Source organism: Durio zibethinus, chromosome 21 (assembly GCF_047325235.1).
Source record: "Durio zibethinus cultivar Kanyao isolate XHJ-2024 chromosome 21, ASM4732523v1, whole genome shotgun sequence".
Taxonomy (NCBI): domain Eukaryota; kingdom Viridiplantae; phylum Streptophyta; class Magnoliopsida; order Malvales; family Malvaceae; genus Durio; species Durio zibethinus.
Window position 1 is genome coordinate 10,798,437 of NC_143182.1, and position 27,955 is coordinate 10,826,391.

The following is a 27,955-nucleotide window of genomic DNA, read 5'->3' on the forward strand; positions in this document are numbered from 1 at the left end:
CGGTGGGGGAGTGCGACCCCACGCATGTATTCATGATAAATCCGTTGACGGGATCGAAAGGGCTTTTATGGGCTGGTTACATCATCCGATGTGATCATAAATCAATCAGGTGATGAGTGATCATTTGGAATTAACCTTCTTTATTCAACACCATACATGATTCTTATCAGGGCAATTTCTTCATTTTGGTAATTAGCCAAAGTGTATTGCCTTTTTAGCATGTTGCAGCTAGTTGTTAGGAATGCACCCAATATTGATTTGAGTGAAGGCAAATTAACGGGGTGTTCTCAATACACCAACAAAGTTTTTTTTGTATATGTTCAAAAAAAATTTTCAAAAATACCCAAATACTAAATGTCAATTTTAATATTTAGTAAACGATAAAAGATTTATACACCTTAAAATTACATTGTATTTAGTGAAAATAAATTTTTAAAAATTATATTATATTTTTAAAAATTTATTTTTAAAAAAATATATATAATTCTCAAAAATAAATTTTTAAGAATAAAATATAACTCTCCAAAATCTATGTTTGAAATTTTTTTGAGTTCTTGAAAATAGATTTTCAAAAATTATTTTGTGTTTTCAAAATTTTTTTATGGAATACATATATATTTAATTATAACTCTTAATAACAAAAAAAATCATAATTTTTAATATTTTAGCCACTGAAAAATGTCATTAACAAACTAACAATAAGAATTGGTGACTGAAAAATTAGATACTATCAAATTTATCAATTTATTTATGACATTATCAATGTCAATGTTTTATAGGGTGTTCAAGCTCGGACTATCATGCATACATACACATGAATCATCAATATACCTATTCTTATTTGATCATGTATGTAAATGGATGAGACATATTAGTTCTCAAGCATGCATGAGTATAAAAAGTATTTTTGTCTTAAGCCCAGAAAACTAAGAATTCCATTTTGCCCATATAAAACCAAAAAACTAAAAAAATGATGTTTTTGATTTTCTAAAAGCTCATGAGAAAGAATAAGTTTATACCATGCATGTTGAAAATTGATTTCATTTTTATTCGTACATATAATCAAGTAAATGGATTCATAAGCGTATACTTATGATTTTTCAATGATTAAAAGTGAAATCAAGCTTTTCAAAAATAAAGATCCAAAAAGTCTCAAATCTTTTTAGATATTCATTTTAGTAAAACTCGATTTCAAAAAATAGAGAGAAGCAAAGAGACATGGTAGTAATGAAAGATATAAAATGAATGGTGAGATGTAATTAGTAGAAATAAGAAATTAAAATTTGAATTTAAAATGTATTTAAAAGTGATGTGTATATAATATTAAATAGAGTGTAAATAAAATTTCCCCGAATTAATAAGTTTGGTGTCACCTATTCCCATGCATAAGTAAATTTTCAAAATCTAGTTATACCTCAATTTATATGAATAATTAAATAACATCTATTTAGATATACCAACCAGTTTAAATTCACTTAATCCGGTCCATATTCCATTATTGAATATGTAGAAATCTTGGTGCTTAATATATTTAGTAATGGCCAATTCCAATAAACAAAGACAAATATTAAAGTGTTCCACAACTTGGTCATTGGTTATTCACAAGAAATAAATATCTGTATGAGCAATCATGCTATTGCTATATATTCAACTAGTAGAACAAAATAACTTACTATATCTTTACAGAAAAAGGTAGCAAATCAATGTAAATTTGACTCTTGATCAAAAGTTTGGATGGGTTCATAAACAAATAATTAGGTTTTATCTTATTGTTATTTTGGCCACTTTTTTCTCTTATTTACTTTTAGTAGATTGATTTATACTATTTCATAATATAATGAATAAATAAAAAAAATATAGTAAACCAATGGTATTAATTAATAATAGTTTTAGGCATAAAGTATAGTAAATCTAGCGAATAATGCCCAAAAAGAAAGAGGCTACAGCAAATCAAGTATGATATTTGGTATTGTAGCTGGATTATAAAATCATGGGTTCGAAAAACTATGGTAAAAAGATTTTCTATTTGTCTTTTTACTTAAACTTCAGATTAGGGTTTTATTTTAAAAAAATTTCAGTGCAGGTTAAATTTTTTTTTTATAGAGAAATTATACTATGAAAATAAGTGAATGAGATACAAATATTGAAATTTAAATTTTAAAATTATCGGATGTTATATTTTGATAATTATTATAAAAATTAATTGAATTAAATTTAAATTTTAAAATTTAAAAAATTTTAATTTATTTAACATTATAATAACTAATCAAATCACAATTATCGAGTTAAATTATAATCTTCAATTTTTTTATTTAATAGCTAAGAAATTTTAAAAGGATATAGAGATTTGATTTCAAATCAAAATCTCTTCTTTTTTAATGAATCATGTGGATCCTATATTAAAAAAAATAAAATGAACATGTCACAATTACTAAAGCCTGGCTAAGATCATCGATTGGTTGATCTAGTCATGTAAAATTAAGATCAATATGAAGTTGAAACAGCCTAGTTAATCATCAGAACCTGACCATGCAAATGCAATACTCCTTGTTTGGGCTGTTGGGTCTTTTTTTTTTTTTTGTCAAATCCAATCCATTCTATCTAAAAAGAACTAGAAGCCCCAAACTCATGAAAATGTTGAGCAAATCTTGCTATTGGCCCAACTACAAAATATTCAAATTCTAATCGAAACCAAGAATTTTTCTGTTCTATCTCCTCCCAACGGCCACTTGTCTAATTCATAAATAAAAAAAGGGGCGGGACCACTGTGGTTTAGAAAAACCTGCTGAGAAACCCTTTTTCTTTCTGTTTCATTTATAATTTTCCTGGTGCTAGTCCAAGAGTAAGAGTCAAAAGCGCAACGCCCGCAATTTCAGGCTGTCTCTGATATTCTATCTATCTCCCCTTGAATCATGCTCCGCCAAATAAATGTATTCTCCATTTTGTTTCTATTATTAGTGTCCTTCACGTTCTCTCTCCTTCTCTCTTTAATTTTGTTGCTACAATCTTTACGGAGTAGTAGTAGTAAATTTCGGATCACCACATGACTATTTCTTACCCTTTCATGTTCAACAAACAAGTAACAATCAGAGACCAAGAATCATATCCAAAAACTACCTTACTCTCTTTTTGGCTTCCCTCCCTCGTGCATTTGAGTTTTTCAACAAACCAGCTATAGCCCACCACCGGAAAAGAAGCTAGCAGACAAGGACCAATTCCTAGCTTCTTTTTCTTTTTGTCTTTTGCCCTTTGCTTTCTGACTCTTTCTGTCTTTTGCTTTGGCCACAGACAATTCTTACCTTTTTAATTCCCTTCCCTTGTTTACACACCGGTTTTGTACCTTTTTCTGTTTGTTGGTGGAAGGATCAAAAGTGATTCCGGTTCTTGTTGTTCTCCACTGTTGAATGAGTTGATGTCTTTGGCTGTTGGAGCTGTAGCAAGTTCCAGTAATATGGGGTTTGAGGACAACAAGGAGAAGGAGGCAGCTGAAGACAGGAGTGGGACTCCTGAAAAAAAGCCAACTCATCCTCAAGAGAGCAGTGATGATGATGGAGGAGACAGGATAGGCAGCACACAGATAAGTGATGAATCCTCTTTCTATGCAACTGATCAGGATGATGATTACGATGATGATGAGCATCGCAACACATTTCAGTTGGGTCCGCAGTGCACTCTCAAAGAACAGCTTGAAAAAGATAAGGTTTTTGTCATCTTATTCAGATGGGTTAATTGTCATATGCACATGCATAGATTTTTTATTTCACTGTTATATGTTTGAGATCATTGCTTGAGTTGTAGGATGATGAGAGCTTAAGGAAGTGGAAAGAGCAGCTTCTTGGAAGTGTGGATATCAACAACATTGGAGGTACTGTGCTGATCATATTCTTTCACCAACTACATTAATTATTTGTAGCCTGGCACATTTGAAACTTTTTAAATTTTTTCCCTCTCTTTCTATCATTTTCTTTTTTAACTTTCATTGTCAAATTATAGACCCAGCTGATTAAAAAATGCAGTGCACATGTATATATTATGAATTAATTTTGATTCTGAATATTTTTCTTCCATTGACTTCACATGTTGAGAAGGAACATAAGATCAAGTTGTTCACATTCTATTGTTCTGGCTCTAGATAAATGGGAACAATTCTGTGCTAACTGGTTCTTAATATAGCTGTTTATCATGTGTACTAATTTAATATGATGCAAGTCCATGAAATTGAATAATTCTGCATTTTGCTTCATTTCTAATTAAAACTTCCTTTGGGCATGAGTCCTATATATGGATACTGCAAGCACAAATAGATCTGGATCTTTGCACCAATTGTAGAATCGCCTTAGCAAAAACCAACCACCGAAACTCGGGTCATTGTGCATGCTCTGATATGGTTACTTCTCTGAGTTGAAAATTATCTGCCAGAAGATTGCTTTTGCAAGAAGAAACATTTTGGTCAGTAATCGTGACAGATGGAATTTATGTGCATTATTTTCTTGTGCAAGACGACAATAACTTTGTCAATAACTAGATTTTATGCATTTTCCCCAACTTCAGCTGACATTTTGAAATGCAGCATTTTCTACCATCCTGGTGCTTGTAATATATGTTGAGATTTTGTTGGTTTTCTTCGGGACTTCCCCCAGTGCTCGTAAATATTAAACTGTCATTGTTGAGAATTCTGTAATTTAAAACATAATCATTATCCAATTTATTCGTCCTTTTTGAGGAGCTAAAAGGACTTTCCTAAACTTACTCTACATTTATTGAATATGGTTTTATTTTATCCCTTTTATTGCAGAAACACTTGATCCAGAAGTAAAATTCCTTAGCGTGTCAATCGTCTCTCCGGACAGGCCTGACATGGTTCTTTCAATTCCTGAAGATGGAAAGCCCCGGGGTTTATGGTTTACACTGAAAGAAGGCAGCCATTATCGCTTGAAGTTCTCCTTCCAAGTTGGCAACAACATTGTATCCGGCCTCAGGTACACCAATACTGTTTGGAAAGCAGGTGTCAAAGGTAAGCCTCCTCTATGTCTTAATTCTTGATAAAAAAAAAAAATGTTGAAGGGAAAAGCATTTGAAAATCTACCTAAAAATGAATCTTTTTTTTTTTTCAGTTTTCAGCACAAAAGATATGATTGGAACATTTAGTCCTCAGCTAGAGCCTTATACACATGAAATGCCAGAAGAGACAGCCCCTTCTGGTTTTTTGGCTAGAGGATCATATACTGCAAAATCAAAGGTTTGTTCAACTAAGCTCTATGCCTCTATCCTTTCCTGTATGCCTATTTCTTGAGATTCCTTCCTAAGAGATGAAAAACACAGAAGCTGAAAGTTTTCTTTGATGAGTATTTATTTAGAGTGTATCTTTTTGAATATCCACAATATAAACGAGCCTCTCTTTCTATGTGAAGCTTTTACATAGTTTCCCTTGAAGTTATTTATGCCTCTTAGTTTTATTTAATCATCTGACAATGGGAGAGGGGAAAAAGAAGAAAGAAAAGCAGTAGCTTTACTATGTGAGTCTGATCTCAACTGTAGAAGGTTGCTTACCTTGGGGCTAAATAACAGTTGAGAAAACAGGACTAGAGCTTTTCTTTTCATAATATGTGGAGCATCAATTTTTGCTAGTGACAAATATTTGGTTAATTCCTGGGATTTGGATATGAAAACAATGATCTTTGGGAAAATGGGAGAGAGAGAATGAGGATCTTAATTCTGGAATATAAATGCTTGATAGATGCCAGTTGAGAAGGTGTGCATGCTAAGAGCTAATTGATGTGTGTCCTGCTGAGGATTCAACGAAAACCCTGTTTCTATTAAGGATGAGGAGTTTCAATTTTGATGCAATGAGTTGTCAATTGAGTTTTATTACCAAAAACACTTTGTCGTCTACTTTAATTACTTTCATGCAGCTGACGCTTATTGAAGGAGTGCACTAGATCCAATTCCTTTGCTATTTTTGGATTTTTTATACTGTTTTAATTTTTAGCCAAAAGCTTGTTCTTGTCAATGATTTTCTCAACTTTTTTTAAAGATCTTTCTAGTTAGTATTTCTCAAATTCTTGCATTTTCTTGGTTGCATCAAACATTTTTATCTTAAACTTCTAACCATATTTATAGCTTCTTGTTTCTTGCGCTTGAAACCCAAAATTTCAAGCTTTCAATTATCCTACCTACCTTCATATGGATGATGATGTCCATTATCATCTCTTTCTTAATTTATTGTATAGCATATGTGACCCATGAATTCATTCATTTAAGATTTAACTCACCATTGTTTGGCTACCTTTAGCTACATATATGGCCCATGCTGAAATGTATATGAATTACTTGATGTAGATGTGGGGGTGTAATCAAACCGGACATGAATTAACTTTGTTATGTTTGTGATTTATTCGTTTAATTAACAAACCCTGAAATATTGTTCTTAATCATTTGTAAAGCTTAATAAAAGAACAGGAACCAAATCTTTCCACAACATGTTCTGTCTTGTACATTTTATTGAAATGATTTCTGGTTCTAAATCAAATTGTTCAAGTAAATTGAATTACTGTTTCTCTTTGTTTCAGTTCCTTGATGATGATAACAAGTGCTACTTGGAGATCAACTATACATTTGACATCCGTAAAGAGTGGGCTGCTTCTAATTAGAGAAGAACCTGATGAGCTCTAGCACCCTTCATTCATCTCTATCAATATTCTTATGCCACTATATGTTCAGCTAAAGTATCTCAATTTCAGACAATTTTTGACTTATCTCAACCATCTCTTTTCTGTCTAAACCAGCTACTCCATGCAACAAAGGCAAGTGAGTAAGATCTCACTTGGAAAAGCTTTTGCTATTCATTAAGAGCAGAGTTAGCATTTCTTAGGGACATTTTGATAATGATATCTAGATATTGCTCTTGTTCAATTCTTCTATGTGCATATATCAACAATGAGTGAGTCAATGATTTCCTTTTGTCATCATACTGCTCTAAATTCAGAGATTGTGATTTCCAATAATTAACCATGCAGATAGTAGGATTTAAAACATTAGAAAGCAGTGCAAGTAATGAGCTTGATCCTAACCTTGCCTGTTTATCCAAATCTTCCAGCTGCTAAAGCTTGATATGGCTTAGAATTCCTCAACTGATACATGCATGGGAACCAAACTGTTCAACTAAGTATCATTGCTGGAACTGTAAACAACTCCAGCCTGATTATTATAGAATTTGAGAGAGCTAAGGCAACTGCCATTGAACTGAATTTTAGAGGAAGCTCAGAACAACTATTGTATGTATTGGTATGAAATGAGCTGCCCCCACGTTAATTAGCAAAACTTGCATTTTGCATGACTCGTGCGTGTAGTCAAGGCAATTTGGCCTAATTATGGAACAAAATGTGAAACTGTGGTTCCCCACACTTTTGTTCCCTGGGCAAGTGTTGACATCGTTTGTGCCGTTGATGACGGAGTTGTTTTACTTTCAATGCCTCCAACGAGATTTTTCTAATTATTAAAATGTTATTCAACCTAATTTTTCTCTCTCACCAATAACTTGTTCTTTTGATCAAGAGTGTAATAGAGTATAGTTGGGTCATTTTAATGTTGGGCTCGAGTTCAAACTCAAATTAAATCATGTTTTTTAATTGAATTCAACTCGTAATTTATTTAAATAATTCGAACTCAATTAAATTAGATTCGATAAAATTATAAATTTAAACATCAAATACTATATTTTTACTATTTACTTATATATTTATAATTTATAACTATAATTTATAGTAACATGTGTAAAATACTAATGTAAATAATCTTTTGAGTTACCGAAAAGAGAGATCTACATATATTCCTTATATTTTTAAACCGATATTTTAAAACTTTTTATTATAACTTTTAATAAGATTTATCCAACTTAAAAATAAAAACTCTACTTTCATTAAATAAAATTTTTTGATAAATAAAAGTGAATTAAATTTTACATTAATTTTTAAAAGTAGTAATTTTGCTGTTTGTTTTCAAAGTTTTACTTTTGCATAATGTTAAAAGTAATAAATTTTATGTTAATTAAATATATTTTTCACCTAAGACAAAATTTACATGTTAACATGTAGTTTTATTAATTTCAACTATTTTTTAACCAAGGTATTAATTTTAAATATCACTAAAGAGTAAATAAAAATAACATATTTTATTTTTTTAAAATGAAATCTATGCCAATTTGACTTAGCTGAATTATACCATTTACAAATTTGAGAAAGTTTAAGCAAAATTTGAAACCTGAGTTGAATTGAATTTAAGTAAATATATAACATTGATATTATATTTAATCTTGACCCGAACTCAGACTAACCTACTTATGAACTCTTCTATAGAGATATAATTATTTAAAATCTTGAAAATATTTTTAAGAGAGATAAATTTTGAGATCAAATCCTTCCTTTTATCTAATCTATATAGGAAAAAGTAAACAAAAGCTTGTAGATTAATAAATGGTCAAACAACAAATCCCAACTAATTATATAAAAATATTAAGAAAAAAATAATTATAAGATTAGTCACTAAAATTTTTATGTGCTTGTATTTTTATCATTCAACTATAAAAAATTACAATTTAATTATTAATATTTATGAAATTTTTTATCATTTAATTGTTAAAGACTAACAGCATTACAATATGGCATTACCACATCATCAACTACTCATCATGTGGTGTTGTTACATCATTCAACATGCTTTGTAACACATGCCATGTGAGATTATAAATTGTGAAAAAAATAAATATTAAAAAATTATACTTTTGATAGCTTAATTTTTTATAATTTTTACTTTAATCATTAAACTTTAAAAATTTTATAATTCAACTATCAATATTTTATGAAATTTATTAATATTATGATCTTCATTATTAATATTTTACTGTTAACATAATTTGATAACATTTGATCACTAATGTATAAATCATTATTTATATTAAAATAATTATAAATTATTTTATTTGTTATATTATTATAATGTAATTTTTCACAATTGAGTGATCAAAATTAACTATATAAAAACTGTAATAACTTTACTAAAACAAACTTTGAAGCTAATACATTGTACTTCAAAAGACAGCCAGAAGCAAAGCCTTGGAGTTTGGAGTGTCACTAAATTTCTTAGAAAATAATTATTGTGAGTTGTGAGCTCGTCATTGAAAAGATGCTGAAGGTCTGAATGACAGACGGACGGGGCACTCAACAAGTTTTTGAGTTTTGACCGAATCAATTGAAAGCAAGCACTTCATTTCTCTCTCATCACTTTCAAAAAGAGGGCGTCCAATTAAGCAAAGCTTGACAAGTCAATACCCCAAAACATTTAAGCTAAGGATCAGCTTGAAAGGGCAATGGCAGCTGCTTCTTCTCCTGCCATTGATGCTAACCTCTCAACTTGCTACCCCGCCCCCCTCCCTTTTTAGCCTCCCGCTCCACTTTGCTTTTCACCAAACTATTATATATAGAAGCTTCCGTGCATTATTAGCATCCCACCCCCCCCCCCCCCCATTACTTTTTAAATATTATAATTTGTATTGAGTATTTGGTTTTATCATTTCATTTGTTATTAATTTTTTTTTGCAATAAAAAGCAAAAGGCTGACAGATTTTTTTTTCTCATCACTCTCAAATTGTCGGCAGTTGTTTAAAGTCCTTTATCAATGCTAATTTTTTATTATAAAACGTTTTAGAAAATGATTAATTGGTTGGTAATTTCAATTATGTATAAGCTTTAAATCAACTTAAACAAGCATCACTTTGATTAAACCTTTGCATCTACACCTTTTATGACTAACCATTTGATGCAAATCTTACTGTTGATTGAGATTTATGATCATATAAAGGGAGTTGATGTCAAGAATCAAATTGATTAATTTGATAATTCATAGTGTCGGTTAAGTTAATCCAAGGATCTAATTATTGAAAACAAGGTTCATATGCTGAAATTAATCTAATCTTAACAATAAAGCATTAAATTTTGGACGGAATTTGATATTGCCATTGCACCTAATTTCCTTACAAATGTTGAATTAATTACTGATCGAAGACAACCGGTTGATATTTATAACTAGTAGGAGTAATAAACAAATTTTAACTCAAAGTTGATAGCCGATTTCAATGAAATTTCACATGCTGCCTGTCGTCGCTTTGCTTCAAGCATAATTTGTTAGGAGTGTCCTTTAGCCAAAGATATATTTTTATAGAACTTAAAAATTAAATTTAATTAGTTATATAATTTTTTTAAAAAATAATATTTAATAAATTTAAAATTCAAATCTCAATATTTATAATATATTTTTTATTTTTAGATTATAATTTTTTTAATAAAAAAATACTTTTATAACTAAGCATGTTTGGGATTCATAAAAATGGTTTTCTCTGGGTCAAAAAGTATTAAATTATTACCATTTACTGCCTATGTTTCGGTGTTGAGGTTTGTTTTGTTTCTTTGATGAGATTTTATAACTATAAAATAAATTATAATTTTAATCAAATATTATATTATATAAAATTTTAATAAAATCTTTTTTTTTATCGTGAAGATAACGTCATTGGAGATAGGAGTGTAAATGATATATTAGTACTTGCAAGTTACTCGGATTCGATTCGAAGAAAACTCGAATTCGGTTCGATTATTATCGAGTCGAGTTCGAGCTCGAGTAACTCGACTTATTAATCGAGCCGAATTCAAGTATTTTTATATTCGGCTCGAGTAGCTCACGAACTTAATCGAGTATTTATATTTAAATATATTTTTATTATTTTAATTAATAAAATATTTTGAGTCCGAGTTCAAGCATAAATAATCGAATTTTTATCGAGTATACGAATCGAGCTTATTTTTACATATTAATCGAGCGAGTTCGAGTAGCTCGAATTCAATCACGAATCGAATTCGAGCTTAAAAAATAAAATTCGATCGAATTCAAATCGAATATTGAACCTCAAATTATGAGTCGAATTCGAATTTTTCATTGTATCGACTCGACTCGATTACACTTTTAATTGAAGAGATTTTTGTTAATGTTATTAATTTTTTGTTGATATATGCATAATATATACATGCAATGCATGGCAATTGTGAGAAGACAATTTCCTTGTGTTAATTCTCTAACATTTGAAAATCTCGAAGGAGGACTCTCATCCTTAAAAAAAAAAAAAAGGAATATTTGATATTCAACAATTCATTCTTTTTTAGTACTATTTCGAAACAAATTAGAAAAAAAAACGATGCATGATTTTTTTTGTTTAAAGAAAACTGCGGTTTTCTTTACTAATTCTGTGGGCTGTACTATTTCAAAGATCTTGACCTTTCTAAAATAATAAAGATTTTGATATTTTAAGATGTATAAAATAATAAATTTTTCAAAAATATTCTTGGTATAAATATAAAAAAAATTTGAATTAAATTAAATAACTATTAACCATTTAAGTTATTAAATATTTATTTTTATCAATTGAACTCATATTCAAACAAAAATTAATTAATCGTCAATATTTATTTTTGTTAAATACAAATTTTAATTTGATAAAAATAAATATTTAAAAATTTAATTAAATAAAAATAAATATTAAAAAATTAAATTAATTATAATAAAATATTAAAAGTTCGAGTAATTATTTAATTTTTATTTAAGAATTTTTTATACTTAAGTGAATTTTTTTTATGGGCGAGAGGGCAGGGGGAAGGAGAAACAAAAATGAAAAAGGTTGGGTTTCCTGTGAAGAAATGAACTGTACAGTGAATAGGGAGGAAACCAGGAAGAATACTGGAGGGGTGGGTGGGGCTGTTGGGCTTATGATTGGTTTGGAGAGTAAGAATAGAATACTACAAATACTACAGTTGGCAATCGGCTTCTTCTCATGGCAGCAACAACTCGACAGGCAATGCTGGTTGGCTCTACTCTCCCCCAGGCCCCACCTACTCTTCCTCTCATTAGATACCTCCACAAGGGAAGGGTTTTACGAGTCCTGGGATCCATCCCAAGATCCCTCAAATAAACAATTGCTATTTCTACAAAAAAAAAAGAAAAAAAAAAGGGTTTACCCCAAGTTGATATTACATATTAGAAAGACCAATTTATGATAGACAAAAAATTCTTTCTTTTTTGTAATAGGAATTTGGATTTTATGAATAGATCAGAAAATTATTAATATAAAAATCTTTTATGACAATTAAGTTGAAAGATGATTTCCAACGATGAAAAATATATCGTGAGATGCACAATGTTGGTGTGTTGAAGGATTAGAAAAACTAATTAGTTGAAAGATGATTAAGAAAGCCTACCTTACATAGTCCTCTTTCCTTGAAAGTCTTGCCAACTTAAGAATGCATTGGTTTTTTCTCTAGGGACGTGCCATCCCCAGCTCATTCAATTCAATTCACACCAAATAAAACAACACCCATATGTGTATAATTTTTTTTCATTCTTTTATTATTGTTAATAATTTCACTGTTTTGTTAGTAATTTCTTGCCCCTACTAATTTCCTTACCCCTTATATCCCCACTTTAGACACCAACAGCTGGATCTACCCCACATTCACCTTTTTCTGTTTATAACTTACAAGCAAAAAAAGTCCCATCTTTATATAGTGTCTCTCTGCTTGTTCCAATCTGCTACATTGGTACCCAAAGCACTAAACTCTCTCTCTGAATTCCTCTCAGTCAGGTTAGTGTCCTTCATTTGTCTGCTCTCATTGAAATTTGCTTCTGTTAAAGTTCCATTCTTAGAGTTGTAATAATCCAGTTTCTTTTCAAGTTAAATACTTTAAATCTAGATTATCTTTGCTTTTTGTTGATGTACATTGTGTGGATGTGATTTTTTTTCCCTTTTTTCTTGAAGAACTCACTTGGCTTTTCTGGGAAACTTCTTCTAGTGTGAAGTACCCTGCCATTTGTAAAATTGAGTTCCTGCCATTTGTAAAATTAAGGTGTATGCAAAGTGAAAATTAGATTTGATCTGGGTTTTGGTCTGAAATTTGATTACTTTGGGCATTTGGTAAGTTGTGCTTTGTCTACAGGAGCTCAAGAACAAGAAAATGGATCATATTTACGAGTTCAGTTTAAGTTTTTTAGCCTTCACATTTATGTATCATCTGTAATTACATAGTCTTAGATCCTGTTTTAAGCTTTTTTTTTTCTTGTTATGGTTAATGAGAGTTCCTATTATTTGCTTTGTTTTGATGAACTAGTCAAGATCTGGTTTTTCATTACTTTCGTTCTTGCAGAAAGTAGGAGATTTTGGTTTTATTTACAATGCATTTCTTGTTTTGTACAGATGGAACCCTGAGATTCTGATCTAGATTGTGCAATGGGTTTCGATCTTAGGGAATTTTTTATTAGTTTTCGTTCATAATGTAGATTTATTGGGTTTTTAACCGTTTAGCTGCAATGTAAATGTGAAGGATTTGATTCTTGTAGGAATTTGGAGAGTTGTCACTACTGAAGCAAAACTAAATTTCTGGGAAAAAATGGAGTTTTCCAGGATTTTTACGGTTAGTTGTTCCGTATTACTCATGTGCTCCTCCTTGGCATATGGGCAAGCTGCTAGTCCTCCTGCTCCGGCCGCAATGACTCAAACTCCGACACCAGCACCAGCACCTGCACCGGAATATGTGAACCTCACATATTTACTCTCTGTGGCTGGTCCATTCGAAACTTTCCTCAACTACCTTGAATCTACTAAAGTCATTGACACCTTCCAAAACCAAGCCAACAACACTAAACAGGGCATTACAATTTTCGTACCAAAAGACAATGCGTTCAAGGCTCTGAAGAAGCCTTCTTTATCCAATCTCAGTTCTAACCAGCTCCAATCACTCCTCCTTTTCCATGCCTTGCCCAAATTCTATGCCCTTGCAGACTTCAATGACCTCAGTGCAAAAAGCCCTGTTAGTACACTTGCTGGTGGCCAATACACTTTGAATTTCACAGATGATTCTGGCACCGTGCACCTTGATTCAGGATGGAGCAAAACAAAAATTACCAGCGCTGTACATTCAACTGATCCTGTTGCAATTTATCAAGTCGACAAGGTCCTTCTTCCAGAGGCGATCTTTGGTACTGACATTCCTCCAACTCCTGCTCCGGCCCCATCTCCTGATATTAGCCCAGCTGCAGATTCTCCATCAGCAGAGTCTAAAGGCGACTCTTCACCCAAGTCTTCACCTTCAAATTCATCATCTCATAGGATTATAAACTTGGGCATTTGGAATCAGCTGGTTTTGGCAGTCTTAGGTGGGGTGGTTCTGTTTTCTTAAGATAGAACTTCATTGAGTCTAATTTATGTTCTGGGAGGAACACCTCTGAGTTTCTCAATTTACTTTGATTTTTAAAACCATTTTTTCATTTTTATGTTTTTGAGATTATGTGTTGAGAATGTGAGTTCTTCTGTTATTATTACTACTTCAATTTACATGGCTTTACCTGAATCTCTGTTTTTAACTTGATCATACTTGTTTCCATTTTTTTTTTTTTGGTTGCCACATCTAAACTAGTTGTTCTAGCATAGAATTGTTATTGGCTTGCTGTTAAAATGAACAATTAGACTAGCATTGAATGATTGTAAATATTTTTCCATGGTGAGAAACTTGATTTCATACCAATTCTCATTCATGGAACTCAGTCAAGATCACAAGCAACCTCACTATCCAACCCCAAAGGGGCAAAAGAATAAGGACCATGGTTAAGTTGGTGCCCCAAGATCTGTTTCAGCTGGTGCTAACTCTTGCATTAATAGCAATTCGTTCAAGTTCCATTGAAATGCAAAGAAGGCTCCCTCTTCCTACAGCGGAAGGGATGGTTTATTTTTTTAATAAAAGGTCATAACTAGATGATAAAAAAAATAAAATTTAGTTTTGGTGGTACATTATAAATGGGTTGGGATCTAATGCTTATAAAGACGAAATTAGTCATAGTTGCTAAAAAAGTGTATATACACATCAGCATAGATGGAAGGAAAAAGTAGATGAAAGAAAAACAAGTTGTAAATAAAGAAATGAGCAAGGTTAAGGTATTCACATGGAATTTAAGATAGGAAGAGGGAGGGCCATTGTGTTTTCACACAGTCCCTGAAAAATCATGCGAATATACTCATTACAAGGACCACCCGACATAATTATGCTGCGACAAATAGTTTCACGAGTTTGGCCACCACCCGGTGGCGACCAAAATTGAATAGGAAAAATTGGAGTTGGAGCTGAGTGTCAGTTGCTTATTTTTTGTACGACCAGATTATTTATGGTGGCAATTAATGTAGCAGTATTTACTTACTACAGTGATTGAGATTTGAGAGGAACTATAAAATAGTTAATTAATATTCAAGATATTGGCCATGTGTAAACAAGTGGCCTATTAGCTCAGTTGGTTAGAGCGTCGTGCTAATAACGCGAAGGTCGCAGGTTCGAGACCTGCATGGGCCATTGTTTTCGTTTTTTTCTTGTTATGTTTTTTCAATATATTTTCTTTAGGCAAGCGCTTTTCATCTTGTGGCCCAGGTCCAGTTGAAATTGGATTTTTTTCTTTCGGGCAATGAAACTGGATCAACATCAGCCCACATTGTTATTATTATTTTTTAAAATCAGAATCCAGTTTGGTTTCCTTTATCCCCAGCACTCCAAATGTTCTCAACAATTTCTTTCCATTGTGCTTAAAAGTCAAAAGAAACACTCCGAAATTTTGAAAAACTATTTTTAAAATTTATAGTTTTGAATTTAGTTATAAAATTCTTGAATATATAGTTCAATTTTTCAATGATAATGTGTGATTTAAATTTTAATGGACCGACAACCAAAAAGGTTTCGGCTATCAAAAATTGTCCCTGGGCTGCCAACATGAAAAAGGAAACAAATAAAGAGGGGAAGGGGGTGGCGGAACGCGGAAGCACAAGCTAGCTAGCCTAGTCAATCTGAAATGCTCAAAAGTCCGCTAATTCCGTTCACTAGGGCACCAACCAATTAACTTTTTTTTTTCTTTTTTTCCATTTTGATTAACTTATTTTTATTGTGGTCATAATTGTTTTTTTATAAATAAAGGCAAACATGTTGATCATAAAAAAATGTTACTAATAGTGAAAGTTAAATTTAAATTTTATAAATAAAATATTTAATTTTTTATCAACTCAATCAATTTTATATTTTCATCATAATTTAAAAACTAAAATTACATTAATAATTGAGCATTTGATTAATAGCTCTTATTCAAAGAATTGCATTTTTCTAAAACAAAAAGAAACAAAAAAAAAAACTCATTATCAATATAGACTTTATATGGAAAGATATTAAAAGTGTCAAACAGCTTAGCCCAACACATTGACACATCTATTCATTAACAAAATTTACTAATCTTGGGTTCCACTTTTTCTTTCATTTTTTCTTAGATGTCTTAAAATTTTTTTACACTTAATTTTATTATTTTCTATATTCTTAAATTATTTTTCATGTTTTTTAATATAATAAATTAGAAAAACAATAACATAGTAATATTCTAAATAAAGAAGTGCTTGCTAATGAGTGGACACTTTAAACAAAACAATTCATAATTTTATTCATAAATTTTAATATATTTAATGATATATATAATAATTTTAGATCATATTTATTGTATAAGATAATAAATATGATAGGATAATAATTATTTTATATCAATTACTAGGAAAGTTAATTATATTTTATACATAAGATGATTCATTTCTCTTAAAATAAATATAATTATTTTTAATTCATGATATTAAATTTATATGTATCAGTATTATTATATTTTTAAAAATTATATTAATTATTTAAATTTTAAAAATTTTAAAAAATAATTTTGAATAATAAATAATATTATTTTATTTTAATCCATACACATATCAAATACAAAATAAAATAAAATAATTTATTTTAATTTTATTTATATTATTATCTTATCTTATTTTATCATAATTTTATGTATAAAATATCCCCTTAAAAAGTATCTAAAGATATCTCTTTAAGACTCTTAACATATGTAATTTTTTTATTATTTGGATGGTACTTAAAATTTTTTTTTTAAAAATGTAGAAAAAGAAGGAATTGAAACCCTCCAACACGGGAATTAAATGAAGATGACCAATGAATATAAATGAGCCAGAAAAAAAAAAAAAAGGCAATGTTGTCTATTTTTTTTGCATTTAATATACATTTAATACTACTTCTATTTATTTATTTATTTACTTTAGAAAGAAAAAAAAAATCCATTTTCTCTGTTTTTATTTGGCCTTTTCTCGTTCTCTCTCCTATACACATTTGCAATCGGCAATGTTCGCGGGTTCTCTGGGGGCAACACGCTTTTCTCTCGTCCCCATTTTCTTCACTCTCAATTCCAACATCACCCAAACATAACACATCCTCTTTCTCCTCTCTCTTACAACTGCCACAAACCTACGACAAGCCAAAAAAAAGATGGAGGAAACCACCCTTCAATCTTAGCTTCTCTGTCTCTTTTCTCTCTGTTTCTCTTTAAGGTTCGTTTCCTCATTATTATTCTGTCTTTTTCATTCGTTTTCTTACATGGGTCTTTTTTTTTTAATCTCTGTTTTGGCAAATATGATTGTCTTTCTTTTGGGTTTGTGAGTTTGGTTTGATCATTTAATTTTCCTATTGAGTTATATGTATGCCTGTGCTTTGATTTCAAACCTATATGATGGTTTCTCAATTGGGTTTCTCTTCATTTCCGCATTCGTTGGATCTGATTTTGTTGAATTTTCATTGGCTTAAGGTGTATGTAATTTGAACGTGTAATAATATTTGGTTGTGTGTGTGATTAGGGGGGTAGAATTTGGTGGAAAAAACAAGGCAAACAATGTCTAGTTATCAAGGTGTGATCGTTTCTGATCCTTGGCTTCAAAGCCAGTTCACTCAAGTCGAGCTTCGCACCCTCAAATCCAAGGTAACCTTATTTTTCTCTTTCTTTTGGTTGTTTTTGGCTTTATTTTTTTTTCTTTCGGGTGTAACATGTAACACCAACTCATTGCATAAGTACCTTGAATGAAAGTGAAACCATGCATTTAGTTCTAAAAGATTACAATTTTAATTTCTAACCCTTAAAACTACCATTTGCTTTTTGTTTGCAAATAGACTTTTGCAACTAGCAAAAACAACAACTATAGCCTACCTTATTTTACAAGATTATATAGTGAATTGGCAATCTTTGTTTGACATGGGACATGGATTTCCTTTTTGTTGCTTTTAGTTTATCTCTGTGAGGGCTCAACATGGTCGTGTTACTGTGGGTGATTTGCCACCAGTTTTTGCCAAGTTGAAGGCTTTTAGTGAAATGTTCAATGAGGATGAGATTAAGACTATCTTGGGAGAGTCAAATAGTGACATGGGTGAAGAAATTGATTTTGAGGTGTTCCTTCGGGTAAGCCTTTTCAAATAGCAGTTGCACTGCTTTCCCAGTATAGCCTTGTTAATTATAAAGAAGATTCAATATCTCAAATTTTGTGAATCAATGTTTCCTGATGTATTTGTGTTAGGATACCTGGTGTATGGTGTTTACTTTTTTTTTTTTTGCATATGTTCTTATTTCTTGCTTGGTGGCTATCTGTGGGATTTGGTGAATTGGCAGGCTTATTTAAATTTGCATGGTCATGCAACTGCAAAATCAGGCGGTTCAAAATCCTCATTTCTCAAGGCAACCACGACCACTTTTCACCATGCTATTAATGAGTCCGAGAAGGCTTCTTATGTTGCTCATATTAATAGCTATCTGGCAGAAGATAAATTCTTGAAAAATTTTCTTCCAATTGATCCAGCCACAGATGCTTTATTTGATCTTGCTAAAAATGGAGTTCTTCTTTGGTTGGTTCACTGGACCTACTTGGCAATGCTTTACCCCTTATTGATTCATGATTTGATGTTTGTTGATGCTTTTAGTTGCTTTCATGCAGCAAGCTTATCAATGTAGCTGTTCCTGGGACAATAGATGAGCGAGCTATTAACACAAAAAAGGTTCTCAATCCCTGGGAGAGGAATGAGAACCATACTCTTTGCCTTAATTCTGCAAAAGCTATTGCTTGCACTGTGGTTAATATTGGCACGCAAGACCTTGTTGAAGGAAGAGTAAGTAATGCTCCTTTCTAATACCAATTTAGGTGTTATACTTGCCTTTTAATATAGACTTGCACAAGATTCTAACTTCTCCTGTTGTCTTTTTTTTTTTTTTTTGATTTTATTTTGTAGCCCCATCTGGTACTTGGATTGATTTCTCAAATTATTAAGGTATTCCGCTCAAACTTCTTTTGAACTCATTTCTATTGTGCTTGCAATTCATAGAATTGTAGAAACCATACTGATCATATCAGTTTTCTTCATCCATAGATGTTTCAAGGGATACATATTGAATTACATTGCTAATAATGTTTACATGGTTGTAACATCAGATTCAACTACTAGCAGATCTCAATCTGAAGAAAACTCCTCAACTTGTGGAACTGGTGGATGATAGCAAGGTCCAAGAATGTTAATTGGTTTTGCCTTCTTTCTGTGTTTTGATAATATCAGATACTAGATTAGTTCCATTTTGCAGGTTGGAAACAAATTTTTTTATTCATCTTTTGTACAAATTTTGTAGGATGTGGAAGAGCTCTTGGGTTTAGCACCTGAAAAGGTATTGCTGAAATGGATGAATTTTCATCTGAAGAAAGCTGGATATGAAAAGCAGGTTACAAACTTCTCTTCAGATTTGAAGGTAGGGAAACTCGACAATTTATTAATTCTAGTTATATGGCATGTCAATTTTATATATGAAAGAATTCTTATCATGGTTTTCAGTGCTGCACTAATCTTTAGTTTTGGGCCTTAAGTTCCATGAAATGGTGAAACAATTGCAGGAAAATGTTTTAAATGTCTCTCAGTGTCTCAAAGTTTAATATATCATCATATTCACAAACATTGCCTCCTAATTTGGAAAAGAATTTGATTGATGGTTATGTATAATCCAATAACAAGTAGTTCTTAATGTGTAAAGAATAAATTGCCAATTGTCTATATTATTTTTAGTTTTCTAGTGTGACTGACGTATCATGAACCTATTTATTTACAGGATGGAGAGGCATATGCATATCTGCTAAATGCACTTGCCCCCGAACACAGTACACCCTCAACTTTGGCTACAAAGGATCCAACAGAAAGAGCAAACATGGTTCTTGAGCAGGCTGAGAAATTGGATTGCAAAAGATATCTGACCCCTAAGGACATTGTTGAGGGCTCACCAAATCTCAATCTTGCATTTGTTGCACAAATATTCCAGCACAGGTGAGAAATGATGTTTTTTTTTAATGTTTTTTGCTTTACGTCTGAACTAAGTTTTCATAATCATTCATATTAGCTTGTCCCTGTTCATTTTCATTGATTTTCTCAACTTGCCAGTAAAATGATTAGTGCCTTTTGTAAAACTTAACTATATTTTTCTACTAACACTTAGTGATCTAATAATGTATATTGTCTGGTTTATTTGTTATATGCATTCAGGAAAAGCTGACTCAATCATTTACTTATTATTTGTTTTTTGTTTTGTTTTCTTTTTTTGGTTTCTCGGTTACATGTGATCTTGGGTTACACAAAAGCGTTAGCCCTCCCCTTTCCCATAAATCCCACCCTTCAATCCTGAGACCTCTAAGTTCAAGTCTCAAGTTCTAATCTCCAGGTTGTTCCCTTGTGGACATGTACTTATGATTGTGCAAAGTTGTTGAACTAGCATATAATTTCTCTTGCAGGAATGGTTTATCAACTGACAGCAAAAATATGTCCTTTGCTGAGATGATGACTGATGATGCACAAACTTCTCGTGAAGAGAGATGCTTTCGACTTTGGATTAACAGTCTTGGAGTAGCTTCATATGTCAACAATCTTTTTGAAGATGTTAGAAATGGGTAATGTGCTCTTTTATCTTCTAAAAGTTTGGGTTTCCTAGCAGTATAAAGCAGTTATTGAATCGGCTTTCCTAACAGTATAAAGCAGTTATTGAATCTTGTTTGGTGTTCACCCTTTTGTGCCTGCAGATGGGTTCTGTTAGAGGTTTTAGACAAAATTTCTCCTGGATCGGTTAACTGGAAGCATGCAAATAAGCCTCCTATAAAGATGCCATTTAAAAAGGTTGAGAATTGCAATCAAGTTATTAAGATTGGGAAGGAGTTAAATTTCTCGCTTGTGAATGTAGCTGGCAATGATGTTGTGCAAGGAAACAAGAAACTTATACTAGGTAAGATCTTCCATCTTACATTTTCCATAGAACATATGCCATCTATTTCTTATTGTTAATGGGGTAGTTAGTTCAAGATAAAGACTTTTAACTTTTCTATGCTGTCTCTAGTGTGAATGAGGGCTGTTATTTTTCTTTCTTTGGTAAATATGAGCCTGTTATTTTGATATTTTAAATACAGCACTCTTATCATTCCTATGGTTTTTAAATGGATGCATATCCCACGAAATTTTTGGCTTTGGGGTTGTAATATGGCGTTACAGCGGCTAGTGTGGCACATATAAATAAGCCTTGCAATGGCTCCTTGCTCTATATTCCTCCACTATGTTCTGTAAAACAACTTCATTCTTCTCATTTTCTTGTTTTTCTTCCTCACTTCCAGCATTTTTGTGGCAACTGATGAGGTTTTCTATGCTTCAACTCCTTAAAAACTTGAGATCTCACTCCCAAGGTAAAGAAATTACAGATGCTGACATTTTGAACTGGGCTAACAATAAAGTAAAGAAGGCAGGTAGAACCTCTCAAATGGAGAGCTTCAAGGTACATAAGCAACAGAAAGAAAATCGTATCTTAAAATTTTGATTGTAATACATTTACTGACACTCTGATTTTTATTGGACTCTTGCTTTTAGGATAAAAACCTTTCGAATGGTATATTCTTCCTTGAGCTTCTAAGTGCAGTGGAACCAAGGGTGGTTAACTGGAGTCTTGTTACCAAGGGAGAAACTGGTATGATGCTATTTGATTATTATATAAGCTGTGTCCTTTTCCTTTGAAACTTGGTTGACCATATGTTGTTTGGCACTTGACCAATAAAATAAAGTACCTGCCAAGGCTGTACTTTTTGTTTCCTTCTGAGAACGTATGAATAGAAAAAGACGTGCAGGTTCCTTTTGTGAACTTCCTTAGATTCCTCAATAAAAAATCACTAACACAGCATTAATCCTGCTTTGAACCTTTAATCTTTAATGGTCAATCAATAATTTTAATTCATTGCGGTGATTTTATTGGGGATGCGAAGGAACTTTACACGGGAAACTTTGTTCAAGTCTCACCCTTACGAATAAATAGATGATACTGTGTAATATGTAATCATAAAATCCATGGAAGAGATGCATTGCTTTATTGTTATTGACATTGCAGAGGAAGATAAGAAGTTGAATGCAACCTATATAATCAGTGTTGCGCGGAAACTTGGATGCTCCATTTTCTTGTTACCGGAGGATGTCATAGAGGTAATTGTTTTTCTGAATTCCAATCCCTTCTCTGAATCTTTTTTTTTTTTAAACTACTGATGTTTGCCTTATCTTATGTCTGTTTTTTCCTTGTGGGTTGATCAACATGATGTTTCTTTACACAAAGTTATAACAAATATACTTTTCAACTTGTGTGATCTTTCATGATGTTATAGATGTCATATTTTATAAAAGAGGGGCAGAATATTGAGAACAATGTCTAACCTAGACAACTATAATGGTTAGAGGTACTTTGTCCCTTTTTGGGTTGATTTTAATCCAAGTCAATCATATACAAAACTCATGTGAGTTGTTGTCAAATGCTTGAATTTCCTTTTTTTTCTTTTTGGTTAGCAACCCCTTGAGATGAATGGTACTGAGCTGAACGTGACTATTTTAAGCCTGAACTGGTCAAATCAGATATCAGTTTGTATTTTTTTTTTTGTTGGCTCATTTAATGTAACTTCTAACTTTAATGTCTGTTATAACAGGTGAACCAGAAAATGATGCTTACTTTGACTGCCAGCATCATGTACTGGAGCCTACAGCAGCAGGTAGCAGAGTCTGAAGATGGTGAGGTTCCTGATGAATCCTCTGGGTCACCAAAGGAGGGCGAGAACGAGACATCTCTCTCTGGTGAAGTATCCAGTTTGGCTATTGACGATTCAGTTTCGGATACTGCTCTATCTCCCGAAGCCAAAAATGAGGAAATTCCCACAAATATTGAAGGTGAACAACAATCTCCAAAGACTGAAGAAAGCGATGGTAATTAATAATGACCATAGGTAAATTTATAATTCTTTTCCCCTATTCTTTTGTTTGAGAGAAGTGGAACTAGAGGTATTGTCCAGTTTATTGATTTATGTAGACCACAGGAGAAAAAGAAAATGGGACTAATTTTTTACCTAATGTAAGAAATATTCTTTGGATTGCATTGATTATGCTGAATAATGCAAGATGGGAAGAAAAAAAATTATAACATGAGCCTTCCTTGTATTTTTCTTAATGACAATTTTCAATTGAAGCACATCTCCCTGTGGCAGTGTAAGCAAATGTTGCTTCTAGAAGTTATTTAAATTATTGTCATCTAAAACTTTGGTTTTTGTACAAGAAAAGCTATTAACATCCGAAGTTTAATTCAATTGCTTTATATAATTATCTATAAGAGATAATATTTAATAGATTTAAAATTTAAATTTTTAATACCTCTCATGTATATAAAACAATAGAGATATTATGACATAAAACAATAGAGATGTTATACTGAGACCTCCCATGTATATAAAACAATAGAGATATTTATAATATATAGGAAAAAAATGTTTAGCTTAAAATTTATCTGTTGTCATTTGAAGCAAAGATGGAATGAAAAGAATAAAGCTTACATGACACAATCTTGGCCATCAGCAGCAGAAGGAACAGAATTTTCTTGTTCTGCTACAAGCATAAGCATCTCTAGGCGCTTATCAAAAAGTAAAGTGCTCTCTTCTCTCTGGTCAAGCTCAGCACCTTCAACTTCAAGCCATTTTTCTCGAAGATCATCCAGAAGATTGGCTTGGCCTGTATTAATCACAGCTCCCAGGGCACTTGGAACAGTAGTCTGGAGTGAGGAATCTCCAGGTGGTGGCTGGTGTGTCAAAAGCATTGCTCCTGACTCATATGTGTCAGCAAATATCTCGAAGTTGCAAGCAATGGGATCTAGACAATACTCTCGTATCTTCAAAACACCGTACCTACACATTTGAATTGAAATAAAAAGGCTTTGTGGTCAAAACTACAAGCCCAAGACTGATAATGACATTAGCTGATCTGATCAATGGCTACAAAAGTTTTGATAAAGAAATGACCTTAAAATCGTTTCCGATTCATTATCAAATCTTTCGGATCATATATGCCTCCTGGTCGAGTTCGCATGCATAGCCTATTTAACATGGAGGATGATATATCAGTTCTATGAGATAATATCAGAATCTGAATAGCCGACAAACTACAAAGCAATTGCCGAAACATTTTCAGGCTAAGTAAATGCTACTGTCTTTGCCTATCACGACTCTACAACTCCCAAAGCTCCATTCAACAATCAACAAATCACATTTCACATTTCGTTACTTTATTTTCATTGTAATAACACACAAGTATAAATTCCATTCCCAAGGCCAGAAAACAAATCCAACTTAAAGTTAACAGCCTCATTTAAATGATGAGTAATAAAATAAGGCATTGATCTCATGCTTCAGATTTGAGAGGAAAATAAAAGGTAGATATACCAAACATGTCAGACAATATCAGCCAATGGCACAATTCTGCTGGTGAGACCATCTCTAGTTGTGGCGGTAGTACATCAGCTACAGCACGCTTAAGAGGAAATAACAGATATCGCGAAGCAGCATCAAACAATTCCTCTGCCAGGTCATTAGAACAGCTAATATTAGATAGCTATTCAAATGATGTCCATGAGCCACTTACATTAAAAAAAAAAAAACATAATACCTGATCAGGATCTATATCTGTCAAACCATCAGTGTACCTTAAGCAATCATGGAGCTATAATAAGTTCCATGACAAGTTCTTAAAAGATGAGAAAGTGAATATCGATTTTACACATAATGGTTCCAATAACTAGAGCATGCTTGATCATGCCTCAAAGAATATTAGGTAACAGATTATAATTTTTTTGGGAACAGATATTGCATGACTTTTCCAACATGATCTGTTCTGAGACAGCTTAGAGACCCATACGGGTAGCAATAATGTTCCAACCACAGGACTAATTCATAAATAGTTAAGTATTATCTTCAAAAACAATCCAAAATTAAGCTACGGTACTGAAAAAAATAAAAAAGTTAGAAAGAAAAACAAAAAAGCTTACATATACTCAATCATTTTTTCAAATGCCTCAGCACTCAAATCATGTTCTTCAAGACATGGGAGGGTAACACTAGGTAACTCATCTTTCCCTTCGTGAAAATCTTTCATACGAGACAATCTTGCTTTAAAATATTCTGATCTTGATGTTAAAACAACTTGATGGCAACTAAAAAACCTTTTGTCAACTCTTATACAAATATCTGCAAGATCATCCAGATAGTCACTTATCCACATTGACCAACACAAGGCAGTAATCTATCAACACCATTCTCTAGATTGATTTCCTTTGGAGACTTTGCTAGGGAAATTTTAAGGATCTGATGCAAGGCAGCAGGAAGCCGGTCTTCCTCAGGGAGGGAAATGCCTTGTAAAATAAACCGTTTTTGAGAGTTATCTGCATCTCTCAGTGCTTTATATTCAGCATATTTTTGGTGAATTAGTTCTTTCTCTTGAACCCTTTGCAACGATTCACATTTGCATACTTTACAAATTCTCAAAAGATCTTCCATATCATCTATAGCAACCTCTACTCTGTCAGACTAAAAGAAGTGGATGAGGCTGTAGAGAACAGGATAAGACAACTTTTCTCGTGAAAATCTTACTTCATTGCGATCTTTCAAATCTGTTTCAAACTTTCTCCTAAAAAATGGTGACCTGGCACTTAAAATAACTCTGTGAGCTTCAATGGGTCTGCCTTGCACAAAAAATACAACATTTGGGGGGAAATGATAGGAGCTTGATACCCCATTGGATGCAAAACCTGGTTGAATATTACATATTAGGTGTCAGATTCTTACATATATATCGTTCTTAGAAGAACAATACTTGCAACCACAATGAGCAGATATTTTGAGACCCAATAGAGCATCAAATGCAACAATTTCAAGTTTCATGCCATTGACTTAAGATTTCATCAAAGATTTCAGTGTTCCACTATATTGTGATATTCATACCAGGAAAGCCTTCACAAATGATAGAAAGTAAATATATGAGAAGCAAAAATGGTCTTTCAAAGCTAACTGTCACATTTTCTTCATTAAGAAAATAGGTTGCCCCATGAATAAATATAATGAAATTCTGGAAAAAAAAAAAAAGGTCTAAAAGCACAGTTGTGCAAATTGATTTATTGATTTATAGATTTGACTAGAAACAATTAACATGGGCTGATAGAACTTATGTCATATCGCCAGACCCCAAGACTGGAAAATCAAGAAGATGGGAGCTCCTATTCCCAATCTTGATGCTAATTTAATTAGCCGGTGGCCTTAAACCAATCTTCTCTCTTCTCCAACATCATGTTTGAATTGATAGAAATGAAGAGAAGATAAGTGAAATGATAGAAATTACTCTTACTTAGATAGCAAAACCAAAAACAGGGTAGAAAGAACAGAGGGGCAACTCTTATTCACAATCTTGAAATAGTTTAATAACTAGAATGAGAAATAATACTAGCAATTCAATTCCTTGTAATTTTGTATATACATCCCTTGAAGTCGTGAGCAAAATATTGACAAAAAAATCTCTAGTCATTACATTATCTCATTTCTAAGCATCAATCTGTATCCAATCCAAATAATTAGAAAGGAATTACCTTTCATCTTATAAATCACTTCTATCTTTCAAGTCTTTGCCTTTCCGTTCTCTTCTATCAATCCAAACACTATAAATCATAATTTTTCACTTTACATTGAGTTTTTTAACAGTAATCCCCGATGTTATCAAACGCCACTTGATTAACATCAATCATCAAGCAATTCCAAAGTTAGAAAACAGAAATACTACTAGCATTGGTCAAGCTGCATTGCACCACTAAATAAGATCAATAATCAAGGTTTAATGAAGTATCAACAGATTGCTCCAAATAAACCCAAGTGAAAAATTCAATTAAAAAGAAGCAAATTGACTTGAAACCTGGAAATGTAATCCACTCTCAGCAGCCTGGTCGAGAAAAGCCCGATTAGCCCCACAGCTCAAGAAAGTGTCCCTGAGGGCACCCTGCAACGGCCCAAGAGGCGGCGGACGGGCCTCGAAAGCCTTGAGAAGTTTCCGAACCTTTAAGTTAAAATCAGCATAGTGGCACCTGTCCCCGTCAAGGCATGTTCGGAGCAGATGGCTCCATTCTCCAGTAACATACGGGCGGCATCAAGTGGCCAGCTAAGCAATCCAAGGCGACGGAGTCCCAGTTATCACGTGCGTTAACGTTGACGCCGGAGTCGAGGAGGTAACAGAGGCGGTGAAGTCAGAGACGTCGAGGTCGGGAGAGATGGTCCAAGAGGAGGGTCGAGGTGGAGCTGGGGGCTTTAGTTTGGGTGGAGGGCCTTCGGTTTCGACGTTGGGTCGCGGCCTTGGGGAAAGAGTCTTACGGCGGTTCGCTTGGATTTTGAGCTTTTAGACGTTGCATTTGAATTTCTTACAAACCGGGCATTTGTCCTAACGCTGTTCTTTCCATAACCAACTTTTATTTTTTATTTTTTATAATTTGAAGGTTCTAAAAATATTAGCATTTTTAACCAATTTTTGTAATAGGCAAATAAGCATGATATTTTTGGGGTTATATCAGTGTAATTAATTAATTATAATATAATGAGATTTATAAAAAAAATAAAAATAAAAAT

The 27,955-nt window shown here is 32.4% G+C and overlaps 2 protein-coding genes, 1 non-coding gene and 2 pseudogenes across 12 annotated transcripts; 4 read left to right on the forward strand and 1 right to left on the reverse strand.

The window, feature by feature from the left end:
* Positions 1 to 3,284: 3,284 nt before the first annotated feature.
* On the forward strand, positions 3,285 to 6,912 carry LOC111306222 (rho GDP-dissociation inhibitor 1-like). Its single transcript, XM_022904132.2, has 5 exons — positions 3,285 to 3,700; positions 3,799 to 3,865; positions 4,796 to 5,014; positions 5,115 to 5,239; positions 6,570 to 6,912. The coding sequence occupies exons 1-5, from the start codon at positions 3,413 to 3,415 to the stop codon at positions 6,648 to 6,650; spliced, it is 780 nt and encodes a 259-aa protein (XP_022759867.2). The 5' UTR covers positions 3,285 to 3,412; the 3' UTR covers positions 6,651 to 6,912.
* A 5,717-nt stretch (positions 6,913 to 12,629) lies between these two features.
* Positions 12,630 to 14,444, forward strand: LOC111306223 (fasciclin-like arabinogalactan protein 7 pseudogene; annotated as a pseudogene). Of its 2 annotated transcripts, none has more exons than XR_016331479.1 (2): positions 12,630 to 12,682; positions 13,435 to 14,444. The product of XR_016331479.1 is annotated as a fasciclin-like arabinogalactan protein 7 pseudogene, transcript variant X1 (transcript). The 2 variants fall into 2 exon arrangements; XR_016331480.1 differs by lacking the exon at positions 12,630 to 12,682 and adding an exon at positions 12,759 to 13,012.
* Positions 14,445 to 15,360: 916 nt separating this feature from the next.
* TRNAI-AAU (transfer RNA isoleucine (anticodon AAU)) lies at positions 15,361 to 15,434 on the forward strand. Its single transcript has one exon. It is a non-coding gene; the product is annotated as a tRNA-Ile (tRNA).
* Positions 15,435 to 17,271: 1,837 nt separating this feature from the next.
* LOC111305573 (fimbrin-5-like) lies at positions 17,272 to 24,339 on the forward strand. 7 transcript variants are annotated; one of them, XM_089750725.1, is made up of 16 exons: positions 17,272 to 17,497; positions 17,801 to 17,922; positions 18,226 to 18,396; positions 18,604 to 18,836; positions 18,926 to 19,097; positions 19,218 to 19,256; positions 19,418 to 19,486; positions 19,609 to 19,725; positions 20,080 to 20,291; positions 20,753 to 20,908; positions 21,038 to 21,237; positions 21,620 to 21,777; positions 21,870 to 21,966; positions 22,381 to 22,472; positions 22,964 to 23,257; positions 23,828 to 24,339. In XM_089750725.1, exons 2-15 carry the CDS (start codon positions 17,836 to 17,838, stop codon positions 23,243 to 23,245), a joined length of 2,085 nt encoding a protein of 694 aa, XP_089606851.1. In that variant the 5' UTR covers positions 17,272 to 17,497; positions 17,801 to 17,835; the 3' UTR covers positions 23,246 to 23,257; positions 23,828 to 24,339. The 7 variants fall into 7 exon arrangements, with proteins under 7 accessions (XP_089606851.1, XP_089606849.1, XP_089606852.1 ...); XM_089750723.1 differs by having other exon boundaries at positions 23,833 to 24,339; XM_089750726.1 differs by having other exon boundaries at positions 23,880 to 24,339.
* On the reverse strand, positions 24,068 to 27,576 carry LOC111306498 (BTB/POZ domain-containing protein At2g04740-like; annotated as a pseudogene). Its single transcript, XR_016331742.1, has 6 exons — positions 27,245 to 27,576; positions 25,342 to 26,100; positions 24,963 to 24,999; positions 24,740 to 24,874; positions 24,320 to 24,393; positions 24,068 to 24,205 (listed from the first exon to the last, which is right to left on the reverse strand). The product of XR_016331742.1 is annotated as a BTB/POZ domain-containing protein At2g04740-like (transcript).
* Between the last annotated feature and the right edge of the window lie 379 nt (positions 27,577 to 27,955).